We start from the raw sequence: 12,083 nt of genomic DNA, 5'->3' as shown, positions 1-12,083 counted from the left end.
ACGCAGTGAGGAGGTGGTAGGGCCCAGGGGGCTGGAGTGGGTGGGCTCCAGGACCAGGGCCCAGGGAGCCCGTTGACAACTGCCTGTTCCACCCCATGTAGCAGGGAGCCCACGGCCCAGAAAGGAGGACTTGCCTGAGGTCACCCAGCAGGAGTTAAAAGGGGACCCAAGTCCCTTCCATCAACAGGACAATCCATGCGAGAGACTCTGCTTGCTGGACTTTGGCCCAAACCAGGGCTGTTCTTGTCTGTGAGTTCTGCCACAGCAAAAGTGGGGAGATCAAACCAGTGAAGGTGAGCAACCTGGTACGGGCCTATGTCCAGCACTACCGCTACTTCTGCAAGCATGGCTGCAAGCCAGGGGCCGTGCTTTTGCTGTGGCAGAACTCATCTTATAGGCAAGATGAGTTCCAGAATCAGCCCTGGGACCTCCCTGGGAGAGCAGCAGCCTGGAGCCAGACTTGGTTCTGACCCACCTTGTGTTTCCTACTTTGTGACCTTTGTGCCTCTCCAAACCTCAGTGTCTTGGTCTGTAAAATGGGGGTGACTTAAACCTCCTCACCAGGTTCCTAGGAAGAGGTAAGGAGGTGACGAGTTAATCAGCTGGCCCTTATGCAGTGAGCATCTGGGCTGTGGGTGGCTTGCACAGATGGGTAAACTGAGGCCCTAAGGAATAATGCCTAGCTTGAGGTAGGGCAGGCCTGGGGACCCCAAACACCAAAGAACACAAGTGGTTACTGGCAAAAATAAAGTTTATTGGTCAAGGTGAGGAGCAAGGGGCCTGCACCCATGAGAAGAGGGGTCAGGCCTCTCCAAGGACCTAGAAATCCATGTCCTCGATCAGGTCCTGGAGGTAGGCCTTATACTGGTCCGAGGTAAGGGAGAGTGGGTAGCTGTTGGAAATGTGCAGGTCCACAGTGTTCTCCAGGGAGGAGGCACCCCCTAACCGTGCCATATCCAGCAGGGCTCTGAGGCACGTGGGAACAACCTACAGAGGTCAGGGAGAAACCTGGGTCAGGGAAAACACCCAATACTGCCCATTGTTGGGGGTGGGGTGGATGGGTTACAACTCCCAGCAGCCCCCACCGCAACCCAGGATGAACCGTTAGGCTCATGGCTGCTGCGAGTTGTAATTTTCCCCCATTCACAACCACGGGAAGCCAGAGAAAGTTCCTAGGGTTCAGGCTGCCATGAGGTTCTCAGAAGTTCGGACTCCTGGGAGCTGTGGTTCCTCAGAGAGGCTGCTAGGACTTGTCCACCAACTTCCACATGGTTTTGAGAGCTGAAAATAAGCTCTGGGGGTGAGGCCACGGGAGGCACACCAGAAGCTCCTGGTGGTTAGAGACTCTTGGAAGTTACAGTTTCTCAGGAGCTTCTGTAAGTTGTAGTTCCTGGGAGCCACCTTCTCCCTCCAAGATACACCCATCAGGTCCAGGAGCCCAGGCCTCAGCACCTTGACCATCATGAGCCTCTTGATCCACGGCTGCTCCTGGGGCCATGGCTCCCCCACGCAGAACCAGAGGGTGTAGCGTGGCGAACGTCTACTTCCTTCGATGAAGGCAACCAGATCTGGGGGCCCAGAAGCCTCATCAGGAGTGGGAAGCAGCCCTGTGCGTGCCCTCTCCCACCCACTGGAGTAGGATCTTCACCTGCTCCTCTGGCATGTGCACCTCTGCCACCATCACCAGGGGCTAGAGACCTGGGGAATGTCCCCACAGTTCTGGCCCAGACTTAAATGCTCCTCCTCCCTCCCACCGGAGTGGGGCTGCAAGCTCTGTCCTGACCCGAGCCTCAGCATTTGGGAGGAAGAAGCAGGCCTGGGCAGGGAGTCACTCCCCCTGTGACTGTGGAGTACGAGTTGCTCTTTAACCCCAGAAGAAGGCTAGGCTTTCTGATATGTAGCCAGCCATTAGTTGTAGCTATTTAAATTGTAACTCATGAAAACCAAAACTTAAAACTCAGCTCTATTCCCTCACCTAAGTACTGCATAGCCACCTGTGGCTGGTGGCTACCATAATGGACAGGGCAGATGCAGGCCATCTCCACTGCTGCAGAGAGTCCTGTCAGACAGCAAAGTCCTAATGGGTTTCTCTCACGCACGTCTGTCCACCGCAGTAATGGGTAATAATGACTGTGGCAGCTAATTCCCTGAGCACCTTCCGACATGGGGCCCTGTGCCTCCCACCAGCCCCTGGCAGGCAGGGAGAGAGAGGAGACATCCTTCAACTTGACAGACGCAGAGCAGCCTAGTTCGTTGCCCCAGGTTAAACCACAGGCAGAGCAACAGAGTCAATTCAACTCAGTCCCCAACCTCCAGACCCCCGAATTCTTAACCACTGTGGCCCACTCTTCCCACAGCAGAGCTAAGGCCCCGCCTCACTCACCTGACACGAAGGGCTTCAGGTCGAACACGGCTCCTTGCTCGTCCTTGGGGACTTCGCCGTTGGGCCCATGACCGCTGTCCGGGAGTAGCTCCTCGCCCACGGCCCAGTATGTGTGGCAGTGCCCCAGCCTCTGGGCCCAGAGCTGCTGCCCCGCCCTCCCCAGAGCTAGTCCTCCGCCCAGGGAGCTCAGCACACGCCTCACGTAGCCCATCACGGCCCTGTCTGTCAGGGACACCCCAGGGTCTGGCAGTCTTATTGGCTGCCCTGGGAGTGCGCTGTCCCCTGCTTCTGGCCCCACTAGCCGCAGGCCCCTTGGGCAGAAGACAGTCTGCTGGAAGACTTGGCGGCCCCGGTAGAAGGCAGTCACCTCAAACTCCCAGTCTGAACGGCGGCAAGAGCAATGTGAAGGGGGAAGAGATTGAGAGTGTAAGGGTCCCAGCGCCCCAGCCCCTCCCAGCCCACAGCTGGCACTCACCTTCCTCAGGCACCAGCAGCCGTTTCAGTGGGTTTTCAGGGGATTCCAAGTTTGGGCAGGGAACAGGGCTGTCCAAGCCAGGGGTCGGTAAGAACTGGGGGGGGTGTTCAGGGGCTACCGCCAGGCTTGAGAGCCCCCCATCTGGGCATGGGACCAAGACCAAGTCACTCAGTAACTCCTCCAGAATGTCTTCCTGTAGAGAAAAAAAAGGACCCAGGCATTTCCACAGCCTTTTCAGGAGACTTCATATAGACTGGGCCTTGTGGCCCAGAACTGTGGGGACCCAGAGAGGAGTCAGAGCTCAGCTTTGCCTCAGGGGGCTTCCAGTCTGCAGGGAGACCACCATGGGCATGGACAGCAAAGTCAGCACTCTGACATATGCTGGGTGCTATGATGGCCCAGAGGGAGCAGCTAATTCTAGCCTTAAGATGAGACCCAGTGCAAGCAAGACGCGGTCAGAGAAGGCTGGGCAGAATTTCAGCAAGGATTTCCTCTGTACAGGAATCAGCAAGATCAAGGGTAGGGAGGTTCTGAGTATCCAAGAGGCAGAGGGTACCCTGCACAGTGAGGAAAGTTACAGAATCCTGGGAAGGTGTTAGGGCTTTGAATGCCTAGGGAAAATCAAATTTTCTCCTAAGGATGCTGGGAAGCCAAGGAAGGACTGTGAGTAGGGGAGGGACAGGTCAGCTTTAGATCAGGTTGGAGACAGACTACAGGGGAGAGAATGGAGGCTAGGGAGGAAGGGACAATGGTCTAGGGGAAAACAAGCAGGCCTGAACAAGATGGGATGGGGCAGACTGAAGCCAGGAAGACTGGGGCAAATTCTTACCTGGGTATCAGAGGCACTGCATCTGCTGTTGGTGTCTGGAGAGGTATCCAACTCAGGAAAGTAGCCAACTCCTGTAAAAAAAAATGGTCAATGGGATAGGGGTGCTAGAAATCACATCACTCCATGCAAAGCCCCACTTCCCACACACCTGTCACAAACTCGTAGATCTTGTGCGGGTCATGGGGGTCCTTGCTCCGGTCCTCTGCTAAACGCAACACTTCCTTCCGGTTCAAGGCAGACCGGAAATTCCTCTTCCAGGTTGGCAGATCCGGCTTATCCTTCCCAGGGGTATAGGCACCACTGGCCTCGGCCCAGGCCTGGGGGACCAGTGGTACCAGGATACTGGGAAAGATGCCTTAGGCCCTGCCCCAGGGGCCTTAACACCCTCCTCCTCTGCCATGTTCTAAAGTGTCATCCCCAATTCTCGGATTCTCTGACCCCCCAAGTCCATCCACTTCCATCTTTCAAAAAACCTTTGTTTTCTAAGCCAGCCTTACAAGTTCTATTCCAGTACTCTAACTCCACCAACCTGCCTCAGGACATCCTCATTTAATAACCCCCAGTCCCTTTGCACTGTAACTCGGATCATCGCCACTGCTGTGTACTAATTTGGTGGTAACTAACCTCAGTTTGGGGGCCGCGTCTCGCCTCTAACGTTCCAAGACCCACCCCCAGAATTCTACAACTTAGAGTCCTGCCCCCAGCGATCCCGGAACTCCCAGGATGTATTTCCTTCACTTTTCCGACTCTATTCCCGAAACCTAGCCATTCCATCCCTGCCTGCTATCCGACACGCATCATAACCCCGGCTCCACCGGTTCTAACTCGACCTACCTCCACCTGCCAGCATTAGAGCAGGCCCGCCCCACGCACGCTAACCCCGCTTCCTTGGTCTGGCTCCCTTGGAGTCCACCCTGCGCGCGCCGGGTTTCAGGCATGCGGGCGCGCAAGCACCTGGAAGATGCCGAAGTCCTCCTGCTGGGCATCCTGCCGCAAGCCGTGCTTCCAAGGGATGCGGAAGCGCCTGCGGCTCCCGTCCAGCCAGGCCACGCCCTCCAGGTGCCCCAGGTCCAGCTGTGACACCAACCAGGGCAGAATTCGCGGCTTTTGGGTTCCCATGGTAGGGCCTGTGCGCAGAGGGCATTCCTGGGTGTGGATAGCTTCCCACACCCAGCCGACCTGGGGGTTACGCACCCAGACCTCCCTCTCATGGAGCCATGGCCAAGTCCTTCACCTATATTTTCGTGGGGTACAAAGCAGGACCTCCTCCTCCCATCGTCTAGAGAGGGTCCCAAATTCAGCGGAATCCCTCTCAAATCCATTTGAAAACCCCCTTCTTTCTCCAGCTTTTTCTGTGCAGACTCTACCCTCCCAACTGCACTCGCATAGATCCTTTGCTCTTTCATTATGAGCCCCTGCTTTCCTACCCCACATCACCCAGTGCAGGTACCGACACTTCCGAAGTAGAGCCTGCCCTCCTTATTTCAATGCAGCTGCTACGCACATTAGACCTCTACCTCTCGCACTTAATCTAGCGTAGACTCCCTTGCACAGTTCCTACACAGAAGATCCCCTCACCTATTTCCACCGTAGATCCTCCAGCCACAATTCCCCCCAAACAGACAGCCTCCCCCAGGGCACACCCCATTTCCTAGAGTGGACAGCCTCCCATTTGCAGAGTCCACCTCTAGAGCTCACAGTGTAGACGGCTCCCTGCTACTTGTTTAAAGATTTTCTCCAGCGCCGGACATTGCTTCATTGTTTTCCCTCCTGGCTCCACTTTCAGGAGAGGCCCATCCTTTCTCCCGTTCCTCACTCGCGGCCGCCACCAACTCCTCGGTTCTTCCATGATACCTACGTAAAAGGTCGGGGCGCGTAGGGTGCTGGACCCTGCCTTTAGGGTCCGGTAGCTCTCGAACTCGCAGCTGCACACTCTCCTTCTCGTCAGCTCAGTTTTACAGCGGCAGGGTTTTCTTTTCTACCGATTTCTTGAAATAAAGACAACTTTCTTGTCAGTCGGGTGACAAGACTCCAGAGCCAAAGAGGCGGCACCGAAAGTCCGGACGTCCCCCACCCCATGCCCTTTTCAGGCCTTCCTGCCACGGGCATGCTGGGAACGTCACATGCAAATTAAGCGGGCACCGAACGCTCCGCCCTTTCTACGTTTGCAGGATGCCATGCGCAGGCGCGGGGAAGTTGTACTTCTAAATAAAAGTTTATACAAGTTCAGTGGAGGAGGTGGCGGCGGCGGGGCCAGGGCCCAGGTAAGTGGGCGTTAGCAAAGGCTGGGATGAGGAGGGAAGAGACCGGGTTTCAGCAGCGGGAACCCCAGACTCACTTCTCTGATATCCAAGCGTCTCGGGTCCCCAAAGCGTCCAACCTGAGTTGGGCAGTTGGGACTACACCTCCCAGCAGGCTACGCGGTGAGCCAGAGCGGACGGAAGGGAGTGTCTGCCATGAGGCCTCCTGGGATTGGTAGTTCCTGGTCTTTTAGGGACATGGGTAGTTTGGCGTATGTCTTAAGGATCCAGAAGTTGGAGCCCCAGCCCCCTTCTCTCACAGACTCAAGAGTCTAGACCCCAAGCTACCTTCTCCGAAAACTCGAGAGTCCAGGGCCCCTTCTGCTTTAGACCCAGGAATCTGTGTCTCCAGCCTCCTCCTCTCCCAAGATCAATGAGTCTTCGTTCTTATCCCTCTTTTTCCGTCGGGAACTCAAGAGTCTGGGTCCCCAAGCCCCAACTCCTCCAAAAGACTGTAGGAGTCCAGATCTCCAGCCCCTTCCTCACTTGGGGACTCAGGAGCCCTGGCCCCCTCCTCATTTAGTGACTAGGAGTTTGGGCCCCAAGCCTCCACTTCTGCCGAACCCTGGAGTCCGTCCCCCATGACCCTCTCTCACAGGTGCCCGCATGGCAGGGTCGGAAGAGCTTGGGCTCCGAGAGGACACGCTGAGGGTCCTAGCTGCCTTCCTTAGGCGGGGTGAGGCTTCCGGTTCCCCCGTTCCAACCCCACCCAGGTAAAGGGAGTTGTCCTCCTCCCTCAGGGGCCTGCATTTGGGCTGGCGAATCTCTAACTCCTGCTCCTGGCTTGTCTGTCTCCCTTCCCCTCTTATGTGTCTGGCTCTATTCCTTGTCTGTGGGGGTTGTAGGGAGAAACCCTCAGTGGGAGGAAAAGGACTGCTTGCAAGGGGACTTTGGGGTCACTCTCTCAGGTCCCCTTCTCCAGGATCCCTGCCCAGGAGCCAACAGACTTCCTGAGCCGCCTTCGAAGATGTCTTCCCTGCCCTCTGGGGCGAGGTGCAGTTCCCCTTGAGTCCCCTCGGCCTTGCTCCTTGCCCCTCCACCCCTGCTATGGTTCAGAGCCTGGTAAGCGATTTCCCCAGATCACCCATGAACTGGCAAGACCAGAAGCTTTGATTCTTAAAGCATAGACAGGATAAGGAAGTAGTTCAAGATTGCTCAGCTAGAGAGTAACTATGTGGGGACTCCTATCCTCGCCATTCTGTGCTCCTCCCCACCTTCCTCCCCAGTCAGATTGCTATCTGTCGAGTCTGTGAGCTGGCTTCAGAAGGACTTTTGGTCCCTTTCTATTTGTTATCTCTTTCCTACATGCTTCCCTTACCCTACAACTTTTGTACCAGTATCCTGGGTAAAAGGCAGGAGACCTGGTCTTCCATCAAAGCTCCCTGGCTGTTTGGTTATATGACTCTGGGGAAAATCCCTTTCTTCCCTACTTTTGTGTTTCTCCAGTAGCAAAGTAGGAATGAGGGGTGGTCATTGGACTTGATCAAGAGTAGACTTGATTAAAAGGTTTCCTTTCATATGTGAACCTAGATAAACAAATAATGGCTACTGGGAGTGTTAGCTTGAAAAGGATTCCACAGCTGAGGAGGAGAGTTGTGTGACCTGTTGATGATGCCTGACATGGGGAGGGATAGACTGATAGTAGCTGGAGTGCATGTGTTCACCTTCCTTGGATGAGATCATCTTCAAGGTTCAGTTAAGCTGCTCTAACATTCTAAGTCCTGTCTGGGAGCACAATAAAATAGAAAGTACAAGGGTTGTTTTGTCTGGTTTGGTTTTTTTGACCAAGTTTGTTCACTGGGCCTCAATTTACCCCATTGTGAAGTGGAAATCATTGCTACCTGGCAAGGTGATTGGGAGGAGAGAGTCCGTAGCTTTCTGATGTCCTGGCGATCCATCATTGACTCTTTTCAGGCCCAGCTACTCCAGACTTCTATGCCCTGGTAGCCCAGCGGCTGGAACAGCTGGTCCAAGAGAAACTGAGATCCCCACCTAGCCCAGGTGAGGTGCAGAGGGGCCCTGGAGAAGGATGAGGGTCGGATTGCCAGGGTGTGCCCCTAGCTGAATTCTCTTGTACCCCCCAGAGTTGCAGAGTCCTCCACCCACGGAGAAGGAAGCCCTGCTGCAGAGGCTGGTGGCCTTGCTGGAGGAGGAGGCAGAAGTCATCAATGAAAAGGTGACAGGCAACCTGTTCCATCCCTTAGCTAGGATATGAATTTCCGGATGGTTGGGGGCATTGGGGTCAAAAGCTGAGTCTGCATTCTCATTGGAGAGGGTGGGACAAAGCTTCAGTGAAAGGCTGAGTGACAGAGGTATGGTCTGGGCAGCACAGTAAGAGTGCCTTTCTTTGATCGTTGTAGAGGGGCCTGGCCTAAAAGCGTGGGGTGTACCCTCAGAAACATGATCTAGGTAACAGATTGGGAACAGTTGAAGTAAGGGAGTGAATGTATGGTGGGGGGATAGGAGGTGGAGAGGGCTGTCTAAAATATGTAGCAGCCCTAGTATCTGTATACGGGCATGACCTAGAATGTGGGGGAAATGGACTCCGGAGGAAGTGTGGCTTGTGACTCTGCCCTGGAGTTTGATTGCTCAGAAGTTTGGGCAGATTGTATGGTCCCGTAATACTCATTGTGTGGTGAAAGGCAAGGTTGTTGCAGACCCTAGCCTGGCCTCAGGGGCTGCCTGAGAAGCCCACCGGGGCCGGGGCCTGAAGGTCTGACATTTTACAACCCCGGTTTCTTAGCCACCTTCCCGGGAGTAGTTTGGCAGAGACGTAGTCTAGTTCATGATTGGTTTGTTGTGTGTCTAGAACGCTCCGGGACCCGGAAGCCACGCCTCCCACCCCCTTATTGGCTGGCGTGACTGAAGCGGACCCTGCCTCTTCCCCTCCCCACCCCACAGCTGGCCTCAGACCCCGCCCTGCGCAGAAAGCTGGCCCGCCTCTCCGCGGGCTCCTTCGCCCGCCTAGTGGAGCTGTTCTCCAGCCGGGAGGGCAGCGCTCACCCCTGTCAAGCGCGCCCCTCGTTGGCGTGTCCCGGGCCTCCACCGCCATCCCCGGAGCCCCTGGCCCGCCTAGCCCTGGCCATGGAGCTGAGCCGGCGCGTGGCCCGGCTCGGGGGCACCTTGGCTGGACTCAGCGTGGAGCATGTGCACAGCTTCACGCCCTGGATCCAGGCCCACGGGGGCTGGGTGAGCCGCCAAAGCCTTTCTGGGGCTCCCTTTACCCAACTGTACTGTGGGTGTTGGGGGGACGTGGCTTCTTTTCAGACTTCACACGTGTTCTCCCAGCCCTACCTCTCACCTGTTCTGAGTCTGAGCACCCGCTGTACACCAAGCACTGCGGTCATCTCGCAGACCCCATACCTGCCTTAAGCCACTCTGGTATAGACTGTTAGAGTCGGAAACAAGTGAGGCCTGGACCTCAGTTTTCTCATCTGTAAAGGGGAGAGGTACCACCTAATTCAAAGAGTTATTGTGAGGATTAAAATGGGATGGTCCTTGTAGGTACTTGGCATTCCGTGGGCATTTGTGTGATTATCTGGTGACTGTCAGCCTCTCCCACACTGCCTGCCGGAATGCCCTTGCCCGGGTATCTCCCTGCCTCACCTCTGCTTTGCTCAAGTTATCACCCCTAGTAAAACCTTCCTGGTCTCGCTTTAAAATCGCAACCATAGCCACGCCCTCCCACCCACTCCCTTTCCCTCTGCTGCTTTACTCCCGTCCATAACACTGCACCTTTCAACCCACACCTTCTAACAGATGGTAGAACTGATTTGTTTTAGTTAACTATTTCTTTTTATTTCTTGTCTCCCTCGCCCATAACATACCAGCTTCAGAAAACCAGGAAGTCTTAACCTTGCTTGGTCACTGCTTTAAATCTAGTGCGGGGCTGAGAGCTGGACTGGGCTCTAATCTACCGGCTGTGTGACCTTGGCAACTGTCCGCATCTCCCAGAGCACCAGTCTTCCCCCACCCAATGGGCACCACCTCACTTACCCTGCCTTGTCGCTGTGGGGATTCAGTGAGAGGACGCATGCCAGGCTCTCACTATGTAACCACTGCTTCACGGACTGATAGGAGCTGGCAGGTGTGTGCTTGAGCATCAAGGAGACCAGTAAGGCTGGAGCGAGAGGGAGAGAGCGAAAGATGAGAGCAGGAGGGGCGGCCAGATGGTGCAGGGCCTGTGGTCACGGTGAGAATTTGGGCTTTGAGTGTGAGCCAGGAGTCCGCGAGGGCGCTGAGCCCACTTAGGTGTTGACCGGCGCCCCCTGGCGGCTGTGTGGGGGAATACTCGGGGACGAGGGCGGAAGTAAGGAGCCCGGAGCAGGAGATGAAGCTGGAGACCAGAGTGGGGGTTCTCTGAGGATTATCGGGGGGGGGGGTTCTGGATTTAATTTGGAGGTAGAGCCGATAGACTTCTCTAATGGGGTCGGGGTGGTGACTGAGTGGAAGACGGGGGTCAAGCATAATGCTATGGATGCTGGCCTGAGCGTCTGTAGGGCTACATCTGGTGTTCTCTGAGGTGGGGAGAGCACTGGGGGGAAAGGGGGAACGAGTTTGTGGGAGAGTCAGACAGGACTGCAGGTGGCCCAGTAACGGGAGAGTCACCCTTCAGACCTCAGGGCAAGGCGATGAGGGGACAGTGGATCTAATTGTCTGGAGCTCAGCACAGAAGCTGGTTTACTTGTGAAACTTACTATTTTTACTGGTAAGCTTTGCCAGGTGCTGGGCGAGGACTTCAGTGGAATGATCCCATTTAAACTCCACAACAATCTTGGGGATTTGGTTATTTTCGTTGTCTTATGGGAACTTACAGGGAACTTCCTTCTTGCAGGGGGTTGGCATTGGGAGTTTGACACAAAGCCAGAGCTCTTAATCATTAAAACCCCAGGACTTTGTTCCCCTTCTCCGAGTCTCTGTTTATCCTCTCTGGGTCTCTGTCTGTCCCACTCTGGTGCCCTGCCTTCCACCCTGCGGCTATCTTTCCCTCTGTCTCTAGGACTCTATCCTAGAGTCTGTGCACACTCATCCCCCTGTCCCTGTCTGCCTTCCCGTCTCTGGCTCTTTGCCTTCCTGTCTCTGCTCCCACTGGGCTGGTGCAGATGCCACTGTGAGTGGAGGGCCCCTCTCTGCTCACTGCACTCTGCCACTTTTCCCCTCCAGGAGGGCATCCTGGCTGTTTCACCTGTGGACTTGAACCTACCCCTGGACTGAGATCTTCCTCAGAAGCTGCGACAAGATCAGACCTCTTGTCCCCCTTTTCCGAGCCTCCCTCTTCCACTCAGGGCTGTGGGGTGGTGGCTGCCCCTCCCTGTTTTTACCAAAAATAAATTGTTTGATGTTTTTCTTATTAAAAAGTTTTCCAAATAATTGTCCTTTCACTCAAGAGCTCAAGTTCTAAGTACAGGAGATTTGGTTCAGAAATCTCTCTGGCTTGTAAACTGAGGACAGAGCCAACCCATTCATTCTAGAAATATTTAGGTGGAGCACCTGTCACCTAAACATACAGCATGTTTGTGGACATCTGCAAATAGGATTCCAGTTAATTACATTTTTTCCCTATTTGCATGATTTATTTATTCCAGCGAATCCCATACTGTTAGCCCTGGAGTCTTTCTGGCTAGTTCCAGAAGAAAGTTATGTTCTTCCTACATGGGGCATCCAACCACCACCATCTTCTTGTTTTTCTCCCCCCACTTTTCCTTCTCAGCCATTTTTGCTGGTTTCTCCTTATTTACCTGTAGACCGGGGGTTTGTCACTTTTTTAGGGCTATGGCCCCTGTGATGGGTGTGCCTAACTCCTTTCGGGTCCCCAGACCCAATTCCAGTGTGGGGGGTTGGGAGGGTCTCATCTTGAGAACTGAGCAATTTTCAAGCATCAGCAGGGTATCCAAGAACTCAATTCTGATGCTATCTGCCCAGAGACAGCACCAGATTCCCCAGGTTAAGGGCTCTGCCCTACAAGACTGCCCCCTGCCCCCCAATGCAGATGCCAGTCACAAGCCCCAGGCTGGTCGGGCTACAGATTGGAGGTTCCAACCATCTCCTTAGGTTCGATGAATTTGCTAGAGCAGCTCACAGAGCTCAGGAAAACAC

General features: G+C 54.9%; 2 protein-coding genes across 5 annotated transcripts; one reads left to right on the top strand and one right to left on the bottom strand.

The window, feature by feature from the left end:
* Nucleotides 1-733: 733 nt before the first annotated feature.
* Nucleotides 734-5,772, bottom strand: IRF3 (interferon regulatory factor 3). Of its 4 annotated transcripts, none has more exons than XM_017665623.3 (8): nt 5,386-5,772; nt 4,642-4,814; nt 3,836-4,004; nt 3,688-3,758; nt 2,859-3,051; nt 2,384-2,764; nt 1,453-1,568; nt 734-987 (listed from the first exon to the last, which is right to left on the bottom strand). In XM_017665623.3, exons 1-8 carry the CDS (start codon nt 5,534-5,536, stop codon nt 820-822), a joined length of 1,422 nt encoding a protein of 473 aa, XP_017521112.2. In that variant the 5' UTR covers nt 5,537-5,772; the 3' UTR covers nt 734-819. The 4 variants fall into 4 exon arrangements, with proteins under 4 accessions (XP_017521112.2, XP_073082418.1, XP_073082417.1 ...); XM_073226317.1 differs by having other exon boundaries at nt 5,546-5,772; XM_073226316.1 differs by lacking the exon at nt 1,453-1,568.
* Nucleotides 5,773-6,586: 814 nt separating this feature from the next.
* BCL2L12 (BCL2 like 12) lies at nt 6,587-11,344 on the top strand. Its single transcript, XM_017665624.3, has 6 exons — nt 6,587-6,700; nt 6,910-7,049; nt 7,902-7,988; nt 8,072-8,163; nt 8,889-9,176; nt 11,151-11,344. Exons 1-6 carry the CDS (start codon nt 6,594-6,596, stop codon nt 11,199-11,201), a joined length of 765 nt encoding a protein of 254 aa, XP_017521113.1. The 5' UTR covers nt 6,587-6,593; the 3' UTR covers nt 11,202-11,344.
* Nucleotides 11,345-12,083: the final 739 nt, after the last annotated feature.

The sequence above is a fragment of the Manis javanica genome, chromosome 17, assembly GCF_040802235.1.
Source record: "Manis javanica isolate MJ-LG chromosome 17, MJ_LKY, whole genome shotgun sequence".
NCBI classification, from domain to species: Eukaryota; Metazoa; Chordata; class Mammalia; order Pholidota; family Manidae; genus Manis; species Manis javanica.
This window is presented reverse-complemented; position numbering and strand designations above follow the sequence as displayed.

What these genes read in the sequence shown, in the direction of transcription:
- IRF3 (XM_017665623.3), bottom strand. Translation starts at nt 5,536, where the DNA reads ATGGAAGAACCGAGGAGTTGGTGGCGGCCGCGAGTGAGGAACGGGAGA. An exon ending in GCAGTGCCTCTGATACCCAG is followed by an intron (nt 3,052 to 3,687) that starts GTAAGAATTTGC and finishes TTTTCTCTACAG; the next exon opens with GAAGACATTCTGGAGGAGTT. An exon ending in CCTGAAGCCCTTCGTGTCAG is followed by an intron (nt 1,569 to 2,383) that starts GTGAGTGAGGCG and finishes CTGGGCCCCCAG; the next exon opens with ATCTGGTTGCCTTCATCGAA.
- BCL2L12 (XM_017665624.3), top strand. Translation starts at nt 6,594, where the DNA reads ATGGCAGGGTCGGAAGAGCTTGGGCTCCGAGAGGACACGCTGAGGGTC. An exon ending in CTGCTATGGTTCAGAGCCTG is followed by an intron (nt 7,050 to 7,901) that starts GTAAGCGATTTC and finishes GACTCTTTTCAG; the next exon opens with GCCCAGCTACTCCAGACTTC. An exon ending in TCCAGGCCCACGGGGGCTGG is followed by an intron (nt 9,177 to 11,150) that starts GTGAGCCGCCAA and finishes TTTCCCCTCCAG; the next exon opens with GAGGGCATCCTGGCTGTTTC.